General features: G+C 32.5%; 1 protein-coding gene across 1 annotated transcript; it reads left to right on the forward strand.

Moving 5' to 3' along the window:
• The first annotated feature begins 13,113 nt into the window (after window positions 1-13,113).
• LOC105789031 (protein DOUBLE-STRAND BREAK FORMATION) lies at window positions 13,114-16,602 on the forward strand. The gene is made up of 5 exons (XM_052623104.1): window positions 13,114-13,181; window positions 13,269-13,476; window positions 13,931-14,074; window positions 14,655-14,808; window positions 16,421-16,602. Exons 1-5 carry the CDS (start codon window positions 13,114-13,116, stop codon window positions 16,600-16,602), a joined length of 756 nt encoding a protein of 251 aa, XP_052479064.1.
• The last annotated feature ends 1,321 nt before the right edge of the window (window positions 16,603-17,923 follow it).

The following is a 17,923-nucleotide window of genomic DNA, read 5'->3' on the forward strand; positions in this document are numbered from 1 at the left end:
AGACACATGTATTTCAAATGCACTAATTAAATAATTCGACTGATTTGGTATTTCTTTGTTTAAATTAAAACTTAAATGTGAAGGTTGTGGATTTAATTTTGTACTCTACTTAGGGTTTTTAGTTGTATTTTATCAATTCTAAAAAATGTTCTGATATTTTATTAAGTTATTTTCAAAATTTTATGCGGTAAAATTATTATTATATGATATGTAATATTAGTTTTCTATTTTACGTATAATTCACCAAATTTGTGTAATGATTAAAATTTAAAATTTATAAAGTATTGAGAGTTACTATGATCTAATTGGTGAATTAAATTTATAAAGTAGTTGGATATTAATATAAGATTAAAGTATAAAGATTCAATTAATAATTTTTGCAAATTAACAGTAGGATTTAACCTAAATTAAATTGATATATTTGTGAGTGCTTAATGAATGTGTTATGGAATGCGTAATTGTGCGTTTTCACAAATAATAAATAAATTATAATTGAACATATTTTAAATAATTAATTATATAAAAATGGGACAAAATAAAAATATAAAAAACGTGTATGATTGGTATACAATAAATGAGCTTTCAACTAGATTTAGATTCTCCGGTGTTGTAAGTCTTCCTAGTGCTCTTTTAATGATGTCCTCAAAATTTCGTGATTAATTAGTATGACAAAGAATTTATAAAGATAAAAATCAAATATAAAATAATTTAACACCTTTTCATCCAATTAGATTGTTAGGTTCTTACCATATATTATTATATGTTTATTTCTCGAGCAATATACAATATAATATGTTATATAATTATTTTCGGGTCTTACATGAGCTTACGAAAGTTTTATTGCTAACCCGAGGTTCAATTATGACTAATTTATAATGTTTTCAAAATTTCGGGTTGACGTTTCGACTTCTAGGGTTCCTTGTCGTATTTTTTATAGAGGAGGGTAAGGTAAAGAGGTTATCGACGGTTCTTGTAGGTCAAGTTTATCTAAATAGTCACATGTTTACTTATGTTCTTATTTTGATCGCTCATTTAAAAATTTTGTTTTTTCAGTAGTTGTTGTTAGATAAGTTGTCAATTTTAGTCATTCTACTGATAAATACCTTTGGTCTCCAAACAAAACGTTAACGTGACATTCTATGGATTGGTATAATAACAAATTTAGCCCCATATTTTATCAATTTGATCCTAATTTTAAAAATTCAACCAAATTTACACACAAAATTTGCACATATTGTCCATTTAATCTAAATTCTAAAATTTATAATTTTAAAACTTGATAAAATATATAATTTATTGTAATGACATAAAATGGAAATTAATTTATTATAACGTTTAAAGAAGTAACTTTCAATGGAAACTAAAATGCATGACATTACTTCCAAATTAAAGAATAATATTTGAATTAATCTTTTATATCGTAGCCAATCACACAATTTTTTATCAAATTACTCAAGAAAAATAAGTAAAATTGATATTAGGCCTAATCTTACTTACAACAAAACTTCTTCCTAACAGAGTTTCTAACCAATCATTCACCTTTTATATCATAACCACATTTTAAAATAAAAAATCTAAACACAAAAGCACTTCTTTCTAGCTTTTGCGGGAAGTGCTTTTGGAATCCAATCATATTTTTAATCTGTATTTATAAACCAATGTATTTTATCTAATATTTATATTAGATATAATTTTTATTAAAATCTATTTCAAATATATTAATTATATATTTAAATTCGTAACGGTATTTTAATATTTAAAATATAATTTAAATATTTAAATTGAATTTATAAATAATTAATATTAATTATTTAAAATATTCAAAATTTATATTTCGTATATCAAAATATTAATAATAAATTGAAATAAAGTGTTTTTTTATATTTCATTGAGATATTGTGATATTACAAATTTAAATAATACTTAAATGCTTTTTTAGTTTAGTATATCATGTCTAAAATGACATTTTATTTTTTAAAATATTTTTTGAGAGCAATGCTAAATACTTAATTTTAAATCAAATTTTTAAAAGCAATGCTAAACTAACTGTTAGAATTTCAAATTTTTTCTGTCTTTTTGGGTTTTCATTTTTATATTTATTATCATATAAAATTATATGAAAAATTATTTGATACACTGCCAGTGGTGCTTTAGACTCCACAAGTAGTGTTAGAGGTTGATAAGTGTCCTATAAAGGCATTGTAAACTATAAAAAAAATATATCTTAAAAAAAGAGACATGATGATTTTTTTAAGTCTGCTTGTGGAATACAAAAAATACATTGTCAATGTACCAAATATTAACCCAAATTAATATTTGTTATTTGTTACCAAATAATTTATTTAACTAAGTATTTTAATAAAATTTCATTTATAAATTAGATATTTTTATATTTACTATCAAATTAATTTTTTAATAAGGTATTTTAATAAATACTGTATTTTTATATGTTTTTAATTTAAATATTATGTATTTTTATAATAATTTTTATTTTTTAAGTTTTAAAGTTATATTTTTATTTTTATTTTTAGAACCGTATCAAATTTACAAAAATATGCAAATGTTGTGGATAAAATTTGTAATTATACCAATCAAAAGGTCATCATGTAAGTATTCCATCTGGTGACCATATGTGTTTAATAGTAAAGTGACTAAAATTGACAACTTATCTAACGAGAGTGACTAAAATAATAAATTTTTGAAATGCGTGACCAAAATAGGAACACAAGTAAACTTAAGTGACTATCTAAGTAATTTACCCAAAGAAAAAAATTATCTTTGTATTCTTTATGTATTTGAATTTAGTTCTCTTATTTATACTTAAAGAATTGAGTTTTAATTTTGTATTTAAAATTTAAGTACAATTGTTAACAATAATAACATTCTTTCATTAAATTCATGGATAAAATTTTTTTGTTATATAACTATCAAATAAATATTTTTATTTTAAAAATATGACATTGGTGAATTTAATAAAGGGCAAACAACACCACAAGTTACTTAACTATGAGCCATTTTCTTATGTGGTCATCAAATTATGAAAATTTTTAATTTAATCATTGAATTATGGATTTATTTCTTTTTTGGTCGCCTAACTAATCAAGATTGTTTTTTTTTGTCCATTTCTGTTAATTGCACTAATGAGAGGGTGATGTGACCATTAAAAAATCAGTATAATAACAAAATTAGCCATCAATTTTTACACATTATATCGATTTAGTCCTAATTTTTAAAATTAACCCTCAAAATTTACTACATTCCTCTTTTGCTTCCTCTATTGCCACTACCATCGTGGCACGATTTCTCTACAATTTTGCCACAAATATCGTTGTTCTTTATAAAATTGCCACTAAGCTCATAGTGAATAGACTTAAGGTGGTTATGCCAAGATTGATAGTTAGCTTTGTTTCTGGGAGAAACATCACTGGTAATATCATTATTGTCCAAGAAGTGATCTACTTGATGAAAAACTGTGAAGGTAATAAGTGTTGGATGACTATTAAAGTTGGCTTGAAGAAAGCCTATGACAGACTTAGATGGAATTTTCTGAAAGATTCTCTCTTTGATGTTGGTATTCCAATTGATATGGTGCAAACTATTATGCCCTGTGTCTTTACTGTCAATATGAAAATCTTCTGGGATGAATGCTTAATTGATGAATTTACTTCGTCCGTGGCATTCAATAAAGGGGCCTCATCTCACCGTACCTCTTTGTTATTGGTATGAAATGATTAGGCCAAAACATTTATAACTCAGTGGAATGTAATTAATTGTATCTGATTAAACTTGCAAGGAATAATCCCTCCATTTCTCGTCTTTTTTTCATTGATGATGTTGTTTTTTTATAGCAGATTTAGGCCAAGCTCATGTGGTGAACAATATTATGGAATAGTATAGCCAGACTTCAGGCTCTAAAGTAAGTTGTTTTAAAACAAAGACATATTTCTCGACTATTGTGAAGGAGGACAAAGTTCACACTATTTGTAGTGTCCTTAATTGCAAATTGAGTTGATGACCTGGACACGTATTTAGGGGTTACATTAATCCATAAAAGTTACCAAAAGCACTTTTCAATTTATTATTGAAAAGGTCCACAATTGGTTGAGCGATTGGAATGTGAACTTACTTTCGATGGCGGGGATGCTAGAGTAATTAATGAAGTTGTTAAAACTGTTGTTAAAACTGTAACTAGTTAGTTATAGTTAGGCGGTTGGTTAAGTCATCAGTTAGTCTATGTTGTTGTATAAATGCATGAGGAGTCGGTATGCAAAAATCAATCAATAGAAAATATTCACTTATTGAATAATTCATTCTCAGATACTCTTAGTTTCTTGGTGTAATCTAACATGGTATTAGATGTAGTTTCTTTCCAGGCGTTTTTTTTTAAGATTTCTGGTTGTTTATGGATCCTCCATCTAGTCCATCTGCTGTGCAGTCTACTTCAACAATGATGGCCTCCAATGCTACTGAAGGAGTTGTTGACAGTCGATTCTTTTGTACAAAGAAGATTAATATTCTTCTTGATGATAATAACTATCTGTTATGGCGACAATAGGTGCTCTTGGCAGTCAAAACGTATAAGTTTCAAAGCTACTTGGACTCCTAAACAGACCCCCCCACTCAGTTTGTTTCCGATGGTAATGGTGGCCTTCACGAGAATCCAGAGTTTACATGCTTCGAACAACAAGATAGTACTCTTGCGTCGTGGTTATTGTCTTCAGTTAGTGAAGTGGTTCTTCCCCACCTTATCGCCTTATCGGCATGGATACCAGAGCTCAAATCTGGAATGCAATTGTAACCTTGTATGACAGTAAAACTACTTCTAAGTTGATGTTCTATCGGAGGGCCTTGCACTCTCAACGCAAGGGTGAATTGAGCATGAAAGAGTTTTTAATGAAGATTAAAGGCTGTTGTGATAACCTTGCTAGTTGCGGTGAAGTTATCAGTGAACATGAGCATGTTACTGCGATTCTCAATGGTCTTTCTCATGTTACTGCGATTCTCAATGGTCTTTCTCTCGAATATGAATCTGTGATTACCATTATTACAGCGAGTCAAGTACTATACACTGTACAAGGTGTAACTACCATGCTTCTTGATGCTGAAGCTCGGCAGTAGGTTGTGATTTGTGAAGCACCAAGCTCTGCTAACATGGTTCCTCATCAACCATCCAATCGTATTGTTCATAATTATTCTATGCCTGCCTATCATTCGTCTTCCGCAGCTCGAGGTCATGGGCGAGGACGCTATTCTGCCTCGCGGATTCAATGTCAATTGTGTGGGAAAGCTGGTCATCTTGTTGATCGTTGCTATTACCGTTTTGATTCTTCCTACAAAAGCTCCAACTACAGGCCTCTTCCACAAGCAAATGTTTGCATGGTTGGCACCGGACCTACTATTGCGCCTTAGTTTTCCTCTTCTCGGCCAAATGCTTCATCGTGTCTACCAGGTTGGTTTTTCCCAACTCATTCACCATCTATCTTGCCTAATCAATTTGTTTGGAGTTCTCCACAATAGGTCAGTGTGTCTTCCTCTGGTACATCACCGCCTTACGCGTATGTTGCAACTCCGAAACAGTGGCTGATATGTAACACCCCTTACCCGTATTCGACACCGAAATAGGGTACGAGGCATTACCGGAGTTTACTAATTAATTTTTAGACATTTCATTTTTATCTAACATTCATATTTATAACCAATCAAAATCAAAACATTAATGAGCTAACGTTAACCAAATTAAATTATACACGCCATAATAACCAGAATCAAATCATCCAAAATTACCGATAGAACCAATGGATAATGTGATATATCTCCAACAAGCTTCCGATAATCATTTCATAGCATCTAATAACTATACATATTACCAATAATAATTCAGGTTCAATATAAAACACACATATATATAATATTCATTATCAAATAGCATTCACTTCAATTGAAATTAAACAAAATATAGTTCATACGAACTTACAAAGCTAAATTGCGAAAATACCAAAATTTAGGAACATTTTAGAAATTTTCTATTTTCTCAATTTCCACCCAATCTTGATCTAAATTAAAATTTTATTCAATTTACTACTTTAAATAATAAAACAATTCATTTTATACAATTTGGTCACTTTTGACATTTTTACAAATTTACCCTTAAATTTTCACCTTTGTTCAATTTAGTCCTGAAACATATAAATTGGTCATTTTAAAAAACTCATGCTAGTTGAATAATCATATATTTTCCTCCTCCTCCTCTCCATTCCACATCCTTAATATATATAACATGCTTATATGTAACATTATCTATAATTTCACATTTACTTATATTCATTCAAAGCTGTCCACTTGAGTCAAAGTCACTAAATTATTTATATATTGAGCTACATAACTCAAAATTGAGATCCGTTAATTTTATCTAAAACTAGACTAACATATCTTCTTACCATAAAATTTTCAGAATTTTTAGTTTGGCCAATAAGTACATTTTATTTTTTAAAGTCATCCCTGTTCTGCTGTTTGACAGTTTCGACTCTTCTGCACTAAAAATTAATTATCTCATCGTACGGGATTCGGATGATGTTACCATTTATTTATATTAAAAATAGACTCAGTAATGATTTAAAAATATAAATTTAAGGCTCTAATTATTTTTCTCCAATTTTTGATGATTTTCCAAAATCAGTACAGGGAACCCGAAATCATTCTGACCTCATCTCACAAAACCTATTATATCTCATAATTTACAATTCCATTGCTTACACCGTTTCTTTTATAAGAAACTAGACTCAATAATATTTAATTTAATATTTTGTTCATCCTCTAATTAAATTTATACGATTTTTGGTAGATTTTCAAATTCAGACTACTGCTGCTGTTTCAAAACTATTTTAGTGTAAAATGTTGATAACTAAATTTATAACACTTTCCTTTCCTTTCCTTTCTCTTCAATATTTTCCATCACTTTCTCTTATTTCCTTTACTAACATAACAAGAATATAGAACCTTATATAATGAAACTTTACCTTAACATTAATTTCCTACTTTTCAATAATATCAAACTCAAAAGTATATAAAAATCTTGATGTTCTTACCTTATGCCATTGATTTCAATCTTTAACTTGATTTTCTCCCTCCTCCAGCTTCTATTTCTTGAATCTAACTTGATATTCTAGCTCCCCATAGTCTCCTTGTTATCTTTCTCTCTTGATGGATATGGAAATTCTTTTGATTTCTAAGTGAAAATGGTGGATTTTTGGTGAAAGGACCAAATTGTAAAGAAAGCAAAGCTTTCTTTCTTCCCCTCTTCTTCTCACGTTAATGCATGCTAAAATGGTGGGAATGGATGGATGCTTTTCATCCTTCTTTCCACATATATATATATACTAGATAAATTAATAATAATAAAATAATATCATTAAAAAAATTAAATTAAAATATTAATAAACTAATATTTATTTATTTATTAATCTAAAATATCTCCAACATCATCATTATCTTCTAGATTTCTCTCTCTTCCAATTGACAATTTTGCCCTTAATGATCTTTTAAAATTCCATCCTTGAGTCATTACTTAATTTGGTAAAATTGTGATTTAGTCCCTCAAACTTCTTCACCTTTTTCAATTTGATCCTAATCCATCCATTTTTCTTAGTTTCTAGATTATTCCACCCTTAAAATAATTACACTATTGGTCCTTCAAATTTTTCATATTTACACTTTAACCCCTCAATTTTTGAGTATTTACTCTTGGGTAACAAAACTTTTCTCACTTTTGCAATTTAATCCTTTCTTGGATTAATATGTCATAAATATACTTTCCAATGTTGACATAACTCAATTACCCTTTTTATCACTTTATTTCCTTATTTTACCATATCAGTATTTTCATGCAACCTTCCTATCATAATGCAACCCATGACATAATTTTAAAATAAAATTTTCTTTATCGAATTTGTGGTCCCGAAACCACTGTTCCATCTAGACCCAAAATCGGGCTGTTACATGATAACTCTTGGTACCCGGATTTTGGAGCCACACATCATCTTACAAATTCGGCTACTTCGCTTGGTGACAGTGAGTTATACAAAGGACCAGGTAAGGTGTTTGTAGGTAATGGTTCAACCCTTCCTGTTCTGTCTACTAGGCAGTCATCTTTACTTACCCGTTCTCCACCATTATACATGTGGTCTTTGTTGCTTGTTCCTGACATTACTAAAAACCTTTTGTCTGTGTCAAAGTTTGCAAAAGATAATCAGGTGATGTTTGAGTTTTTCCCTACACAGTGCCAAGTCCGTGATTTGAAAACAAGGGAGATTCTTCTTCGAGGTTCGGTGCATCGTGGTTTATATAAGTTTCGTCTCAACAATTCTGTTGAGGCTGGTGTGTCCTCTAGGCAAGCTCAGTGTCTTACAGCTAGTACAATGCTTTCTCTCAGTGTTTGGCATTCTAGATTAGGGCATCCCTGTCGAGCTACACTTACAAAGGCTCTTCTATGATGTAATATATAATTTGCTGACAATAATAAATCTGTTGACTGTGTTGCTTGTCACCTGGGAAAAGAACATAAGCTTCCATTTCCTAAATCGATCACCGCGTATACTTCACCTCTACAATTGGTGGTTGCCGATGTTTAGGGACCAGCACCTGTTGTGTCTAACGATTTTCGTTATTATGTCACATTCACTGATGCCTATACACGTTATATGTGGCTTTATTTTTTGAAGAATAAGTCTGATGTTATCAATGTGTTTCCACAGTTTCATCGCCAAGCTGAAAGAGTACTTGGTACCAAACTTAAAATTTTGCAAACAGATGGGGGAGGGGAGTTTCAGGTGCTGAAAAGTTATTTAGCTCAGCAAGGGATCATGCAACGTCTTACCTGTCCTTACACGTCCGCACAAAATGGTCTTGTTGAGCGCAAACACAGACAGATAGTTGAAGCAGGTCTGTCCATGCTAGCTCATACATCCATGCCTTTAACATTCTGGAATGAAGCCTTCTGCAGTGCTGTGTATTTGATCAACAGGTTACCCTCTCATCCCTTGGGTGATATCTCACCATATGAGAAACTGTTTCAGACACAACCAAATTACTCCTTTCTTCGGACATTTGGTTGCTTATGCTTTCCTAACCTTAGGTCATTTAACAAAACACAGTTGTAGTTTAGGTCCACTCCCTGTGTATTTCTAGGCTACTCCCCATTACACAAAGGTTACAGATGTCAAGATACTGCTGGTAGACTATATGTTTCCCATCATGTCACATTTTATGAGACCACATTTCCATACAAAACTCAACTTCCATCAGTTGTCTCATCTATTCCTGTCCCACAGGTCAGTTCCAAACTCCTTATCTTGTCCTCCAGTCAAGTTCCCTGTGCCAACTCCTCAGCTATTGCTATTACTAATACTCACCCTACAACACCTGATTCTCAACCTACAACACCTACTTCTCAATTTAACTCTCATAATATAACACAAACTATACCTGTTCCATCTACATCACCTAGGTCTTCTACATCTGAGCAACTACAAACTTTTCAACCTGCCCCACTTAACACCCATACCAAGGTTACCAGGAGTAAAGCTGGGATTTTCAAAAGCATACCTGAGCACAGCACATTGCTCTTCCAGTGATGTTCGTCTTGATATTCATACAGCAATGACCTTTGAGTGCTGGCAGGCGGCTGTTCACAGTGAGTTACAGGCGTTGGTTCGCAATAATACATGGACCCTTTGCCCTCTACCAGAGAATCGACGAGCAGTCGAGTGCAAGTGGTTGTTTAAAGTTAAAAAGAAGGCTGATGGATCCATAGACAGGTATAGAGCACATTTGGTAGCGAAAGGGTTCTCTCAACATGCGGGGTTTGATTTTCATGACACTTTTAGTCCGGTGGTTCAAGCATCTACCAATCGAACTATACTTGCTCTTGTTGTTATGCAGGGGTGGTCGTTGAGACAAGTTGATGTCAATAACGCTTTTCTTAATGGCGAGCTCACTGAAGAAATATACATGGAGCAACCCCTTGGTTTTGAAGTCTCGGATACCACTAGCCAGAAGCTTGTGTGCAGACTGAATAAAGCTCTCTATGGCTTTCGCCAAGCTCTTCGCGCATGGTTTCAAACCCTTAAGTAGTACCTTGTTGCTCAGCTTGGTTTTCGAGCATCCAAAGCTGATTCTTCATTGTTTATTCTAGTGTCTGCAGGGAATTACTTGCTACTCATGGTCTATGTCGATGATATTGTGCTCACTAGCAGTTCTAATCAAGATATAGGAGATGTGGTGCAACAACTTCACAATAAATTTGTACTTAAGAACATGGGAGATCTCAGCTTCTTCTTAGGAATTGATGTGTAGCGTACATCACAGGGGATGGTGCTCAGTCAGAAGAAATATATTACTGAGCTCCTTCACAAAACTGGAATGATCGGGGCAGCAGCCATACCCACACCCATAGTGAGCACTCCCAAGTTAGTTGCTTCAGATTGTAGCTTTTCTATTTCCTGATGTTCATTTATACCGAAGTGTAGTGGGTATGCTTCAATATGTATGCATTACACGTCCTGATCTGTCATTTTGTGTTAATAAACTTAGCTAGTATATGAATTCCCCAAGTGACACTCATTGGAAAGCAGTCAAACGAGTTTTGAGGTATCTAGTTGGTACCATGGTCATGGACAGACAGAGCTGATGTGTTACTCTGATGCTGACTGGGCCTCGTTTATTGAAGATCGACATTCTACTTCAGGTTATGTGGTGTACTTAGGATCAAATCCTGTTGCTTGGTGCTCGAAGAAGCAGACAATGGTATCCAGATCATCTGCTGAAGCAGAGTATCACAACCTAGCCAACTGTGTATTTGAACTGTTATGGATTCAACAATTGCTGGATGAAATGGGTATATTCCTGTCTAACTCGCCAATCATTTGGTGTGACAATACCTCTGCAATTTCAGTGGCTGAAAATCCCACACATCATGCCAGGATGAAGCATGTTGAGATAGATCATCATTTTGTTCGTGAAAAAATTCTTGTTGGGCTACTACAAGTCAATTTTGTTCCATCTGATCAACAGATTGCTGATGTCCTCACAAAGCCAATTACGCCTAAGCATTTTTCATCTTTTCGACATGCTCTAAAAGTTTTGTCTTTCAGTGAACTTAGTGTTCAAAAGTCAAACAAGCTAGGGGAATGTTAGAGTAATTAATGAAGTTGTTAAAACTGTTACTAGTCAGTTAATAGTTAGGCGGTTGGTTAAGTCATCAGTTAATCTACATTGTTTGTATAAATGCATGAGGAGTCAGTATGCAAAAATCAATCAATAGAAAATATTCACTTCTTGAATAATTCATTCTCAGTTACTCTTAGTTTTTTGGTGTAATCTAACAGGGGATAGTGCACATTGCCAAATCTATCCTCTTAGCAAGCCCTAACTATTTTAAGCAAAACTGTCGGGATTCCCTTGCGGGTTTGCAATGAAATTGAAAAGATTGTTAGGGGATTTATTTGGGGTTCTAGCATTAATAAGAATAAAACTACGCTTGTCAATTGGACTTCTTGCTGCCAGTCACTTGCTAGTGGAGGCATTGAGATACGTAAACTTGAAGAATATAATAAGTCCTTCCTTCTTAAAATTGATTTTAACTTATTGACTAATTTTGATGCTTTGTGGGTGCAGGTCTTGCGTACTAAATATTAAATTACAAATGTTTGTCCCGACACTATCCAGAGGAGCTCGGCTTCGTATGTTTGGAAATCTCTAACTCATGTTTGGAGCTTCCTTTAACAAAATGTCTGTTGGTCTATTGGTGATGGTAATGACACTCGTTTTGGGGAGGATGTTTGGGTCCCAGATGTTGGCCCTTTGCGCAATTATTGTAGGGACCCTAAAAAGATTTCGAAAGATACTTAAGCAAGTGATTTGGGCAGTGAGGATGGTTATTGGATATGGAAATTATTTGCAGATCAGTTAGACCATTCTACCATCTTAAAAGTTGGGGCTATTAGACCTCCTAGTAAGGTTGCAGGGAGGGATATTTGTATTTGGCTTTGGGCGAAGAATGGAGAATTCTCTGTGGCTGAATCTTATAAAGCAATTATGAAAGATAGTTGGTCAGCATCTGATGATTTATGGTAGAAAATCTGGAAGCTTAAATGCCCGCAAAGAATCATACACTTCTTGTGGCTGGTTATGAAAGATAAGACTTCTTACTTGCTTACTTTGCGGACACTACAATGAGACTATCATCCATATTATTAGAGACTGTCGCTTTGCTCGAGTTATTTGGACATGACTTATTCCTAATGACATCTTAAACAGATTCTTTGAGGTACCTTTATTAATTTGGATTAATGATAATACAGAAAGCTCTCTTAATTTGCTTTTTGATGATTGTGAATGACCTACTGTTTTTAGAATCCTCTGCTGGTTCATTTGGAAACAACGTAAGAACTTTGTCTTTGCAAATGAGAATTGTAATGCAGATAATATCATCCTACAAAGTAGGATTAGAGCCATGATGGGCATTCGATGGGTGCCGCCAGAGGATGATTGGGTGCTGTTAAAGGAGTTCAACAAAGGGCCTTTGCTGGTAGGCATGGCAATTGGATAAAGGTTATTGCAGAAACATTGTTATATGTTCTGCTCTTCAAGCTGAAATATGGGCCATTTATGATGGTCTTAATTCGGCCGGGAAAAGGGGTTTCAAGAAGATACTTGTAGAAAGTGATAACATGCATGTGGTGCAACTTCTAAGTATAAAAGAGGTGAGCTCCAATGTTGGGCTGGTGCGAAGCATTGTTGAAATGAGGGATAGACATTGGACTGTCAAGTTTTCTCATGTTTATAGAAAGGCTGATTTTATGGCTAACTTTGCTGCATCTTCGGCTCCTGGACTTCATTTGTTTGACCGGCCTCCTATGGGATTTCCCATGAAACGGATTACGTAATTTGAACATTTTAGTTGAATAATATCCTTCTCTTTCCCAAAAAAGAAAAAAAGAGGAGACTTTCAAATTTATAAGAGTACCGACAGTTGGACTTGGAGCGGAGTTTCCAAAAAAAAAAAAAATCAAACAAATCCCTTGCCCGCCAATTCCCATTCCATTCTCCAAGCCAAATATGTCAGATTCGGACTCTATGGTAGCTCAGCAAATCGCTCTTTTCCACTCCCAAATCAACAAGAAAAGGTTCATTCAATGTCGCAGCGAAATCTTCACTTTTCCATCATCTTGCTTTGATTACGTTTAATGCTTTTTTCCTTTCGATCTTCGCAGATTCAACGACGATTCTCTTCGCATTCTCGAATCAGTTCTCTCCTCCAATGACGTTAAATCGCTTTTTCAGCTACGATCCACCTTGAAAGATTTCATCAGATCTGAATCTCTCTCCGCTATTCGCCATATTGCAGCCAAAACTGTGGATCAGCAGCTCTCAACCCTCGAATTCTTCGTCGGAGCCTTCGCTATTATCGGCGATATAGAGGTTACAAAAAATCCTTAATTTCCTCTGATCGTTGCTATTACCGGTGTTTAATTCACTCGGTGCTGTCACGGTGATTGGCATAAAAACATCCGATGAGTTTTTCATCATCATCATCATCATCATCATCATCATCATCATCATCATCATATATACTTTTACTAGCAAGAAATGAATCCAGCTCTATACTTTTTAATATTTGAGTATTCAACTATCGACTTGAACCATAAGAAAATCATGCATTGATCAATAAAAAGATTACACGTTTGGTAGTTAAATTGGACGAAGAAAGTCATGCATAATAGAGTTATTTTTTAGTCTATCCAAAATAACATAGATCATATGGAAATGTAAACGTAAAAACTCACACACATATGTATAGCGTTGTACTTCATCCTGGCAATATAAGGATTTTACTATTTTCCCTGTCCTTGATTTTTTCTTTCTTATGGTTCAGAGTTGTTTGGCTTTGAGGTACGAGGCTCTGGTTCTTCGCGAACACAAGTCTCAAATCCATCAATGGTTGCAAGTTTCACCTGTGGAATGGCTTAATTTTGCGGAGCAATTATTAGATAACCGTTTCTATGCTATTGCTGCAAAGGTATTTTTAAAAAATGAATGTTTTTCACCATCTATTTGAATTATAAAAATAAGAGTAAACCACAAAAACAGTCACTTTTGTTTGTCTAAGATTACAGTTTAGTCACTTATGTTTGAAATATTTATGTTTTAGTCATTTACCATATTATTATGTTATGAAGTGGTCACTCTACCGTTAAACTCCGTTACCTCACTAATGGCGGTCCTACGTGGCAGTCCAAATGGATTTTAAATGCTAACTTGGATGTCTTACGTGACCGTTCAAATTAAATTTATTTAATTAAAAACCTATTTTTATCCCAGCAATTGAATATCCAAGTTGACATTTAAAACCATTTGGACTGCCACATAAAACTGTCGTTAAGGAGGTAACGGAGTTTAACAGTAGAGTGACCACTTCGTAACAAAAAGATAACATAAATGATTAAAAAGTAACATTTCAAATATAAGAAATTGTAATCGTAAATAAAAATGACTATTTTTATAATTTACCTTAAAAATAATTCATGCCTTTGGGATTTATTCTTCAAGTGAGATGAATAGTGTGGGTTTCTCGATTAATTTGATTATGGCTTCTACAGGCTTGTGATTATGGATTATCATGCTTTCACAAGAACGAAATTGTACGGTCCAAAACAGATGAATCGTGTGAAAATTTGCAACTTATTGAAAAAATAACCAAACTCAAGAACTGTGCTCTAACACTGGCAGCTTCCCGCTCTGGTATGTTCCTCAGTACATATTTTAATGGTTAAAGTTAGGATGTGCAGATTTCACTTGAATTGAATTACTTCGATTAATTGACCATCAAATTTAATTTAATCAAAGATCAGTTAATTTTTTTTAATTTTAATTATGGATTAATTCTGAATAATATCAATCAATTACCAAAATTTAATAATATATGTTGTACATCTATGAAACTATAGCTACATGCCTAACATATTATAGATAAATTGGATATATATTATAAAAGCCCACCATATAAAAACTAAGGAATTATAAATATTGCATTTTTAACTTTTATAAATTAATAAAATTAAAGAAAAATATTCTCATTGTATTTTAATCATATTTTTAACTTGTTTGAAGAAAAAATGTACAAATTTTAGTTAATTTGTTTAAACGACTGAATTAATCGAAATTAATTTGATTTACTTAATAAATTTTAAAAAATTTCAGTTCGATTAAAAGTTAAAAGTTTCAAAATTTTAATTAATTCAATTAATGGTAGTTCAATTCAGATATTAACTAAATTGACTATTTGAACATCTTTAATTAAAATATGCTCCAAGTTCTTGTACTTTTGTATATTTATTTAGTCCTGCTTTTATTTCTTCTTGGTCTCTCCACTTTTCATATTTCAAAATTTATGTCTAATTGTTAATACCATTAAAATTTATGTGTTAAATTCACTAGTGTGAGACTTTAAATAAAAACACACTCGGTTGATAGTCATGTAATAAAAAATTAACGTTGTAATGAATCTAAATTTAACAGAAAAATTTTAATAACGTTAACAACCGGACTTGCATTTTAAATCCTAACTTGCTATACTATTTGTAAATTTGAAATTTAGTCCCTCTACTTTTATTTTTAGGAATTTAGTTCTAGTTTGCAAATTTTAAAATTCAGATTTAATTATTAACATCGTTAAAATTCTTTTGTTAAATTTGTCGGTCGACATTTTGAAATAAAATCCTCACTCCATTGCCATTTAACAAAATCAAATGATGTTGTAATGAACTTGAATTTGACGAAAGGACTTTAACGATATTTACAACTTTTTCATTTTTATTTCTAATACTAACATTAGCAAGTGAAGAAAGTGAGATTTTTATAGTTGAAATAAAATGAGTTGTACTTTTAGTTGTTTTATTAATTCTTTCTTGATTTGCTTCATTAATAAATTTCTTAATATTTTTTATTAATTCAAGAAAAGTTGGGTATTAGTTTTAGAATATTAATGATATATAGAAGAATATCTATGTATATATTTTAAATGGAAATTTTATTAAAGGAAAAGAATTTCCGGATTAATTGAATATTTCTTTCTTTCTTTTTACTATTTGTCAATTTTTTGATGATTCTAAATATCTAATATTACATTTTAAAATTAAAAAAATAGAGGATTGAAATCGTAGAATGATTAAAATTGAAATGTAAACTTGGAATCATATTTTAACTTTTATTCTACTATTACATGTTTTCAATCCATTTCGTATGCATATCATTGGTATCGAATTGATGTTTTCCATCTATACGCTAATGAAAAGCATGCAATCGCTTTATTCTTGCATGTGCATCATTTCATGCCCTGAAAAGTGATTTAAAGCACATTTCACAGTTAAGGCACAGGCAGCAGAATACTTGAGAAAGAGAGCGAGTGAGGAATGCAACTCACAGCCTCCAAGTTGTAAGCCAGCACCTTGTGCTGCCAGCACTCTGTACAGAGATGGCATTAAAAAGCGCAATGACCGGAAACTGAACGCAAGTCGAAGGACGGTATCGAGTTCAAGTCAACTGTGAATTAAAGGCTTCTATATCCGGTTTCCCTGCACCAGGTACAATGAGTAAGCATTGAAGGTCCCTTTCTTTTTTATGCTGTGTCATTTTACTCTTTTACATTCACATGATAGGAGTTTTATGAAAAATAATTTGATAACTAGCATATCTCCTAAAGCCCAGTTTTGAGAATGCCTTTCACACACTCATTCTCTCCAGCTGAAAACCAGTCTATTGCCTTTCATTTTTAAGCGGCCTAGAAATTATAGATTTTATACATTTAAGCTAGAAAGATTCAGAAACAATATCCATATAGGTCCTCGCCCTGGGCAACCAAAAGGTAGCCCCAAGTTTACTTATCTATGATTGCACTTTAAAATTAAAAAAAAAAAAAAAGAGGTTGGACTTTTAGCTAACCCATTTTGCCATTGCATTACATATTGGTTGCTAATTATACTCCTAGTTGTTATATTTTTTTTACTGATAAGCCATAAAAGTAACATATTTTTAATTCCATTCTTGATACGTTTTTGGATGATTAATTATGTAAATTAGTGAATTTGATGCTCTTAATCCTTTAAATTCATGTTTTTATACTTAGGACAGCATTTGGGAGCAAAAGAAGCGAAAAATGAGCCAAAATCGGACAAATAGAGTTGTTTCCAGGATCCATAAGGCCTATGCATTTCCACAAAGGCTAGTCACACGCCCATGTGCTAGTCCGTGTTGATATTGCACCCTACTTCCCAGATACGCAGAAAAACCCAATTTTTAGGCTTCCTGAACATTCTAAAGTCTATAAATATCAATTAGAAGAAGACCTAAGGGGGCACTCAGAGAAGGTTGAAGAGAACACTCGAAGAACGTCATCGGAATCAACTCGGAAGCGGATCTCCTTTAAGATCGAAGATCTCCATTTGATTTCCTTCAAAGTTTTATTGAGTTTCTTTATGCCTTGTTGTTATCCTAATTTTGAGATGTTTCTATTCAAGATTATGAACTAAATTCCCTAGATATCTAAGGAAGATGAAACCTATGATGAATCTTATTATTTGATTTCTGATTTACGCGATAAATACTTGATTCTTATTCTCAATTATTTATGCTTATTTCTTGTTCTTATTATTTGATTTCTGATTTACGCGATAAATAATTGATTCTTGTCCTCAATTATGTATGCTTATTTCTTGTTTTAATATTTTGAGATATTAATTCAAATTTAATGTGCTTATTTCAGTGGAGCAAAAGTCCCTATTTAAGAGTAGATCTAGCATAATTTAGTGGAGTTGCATGCAATCCTAGAAATAGGACGACATAAATCTACCGGATTAGAGTCAAATCTAAT

This window comes from Gossypium raimondii, chromosome 2 (assembly GCF_025698545.1).
Source record: "Gossypium raimondii isolate GPD5lz chromosome 2, ASM2569854v1, whole genome shotgun sequence".
NCBI lineage: Eukaryota > Viridiplantae > Streptophyta > Magnoliopsida > Malvales > Malvaceae > Gossypium > Gossypium raimondii.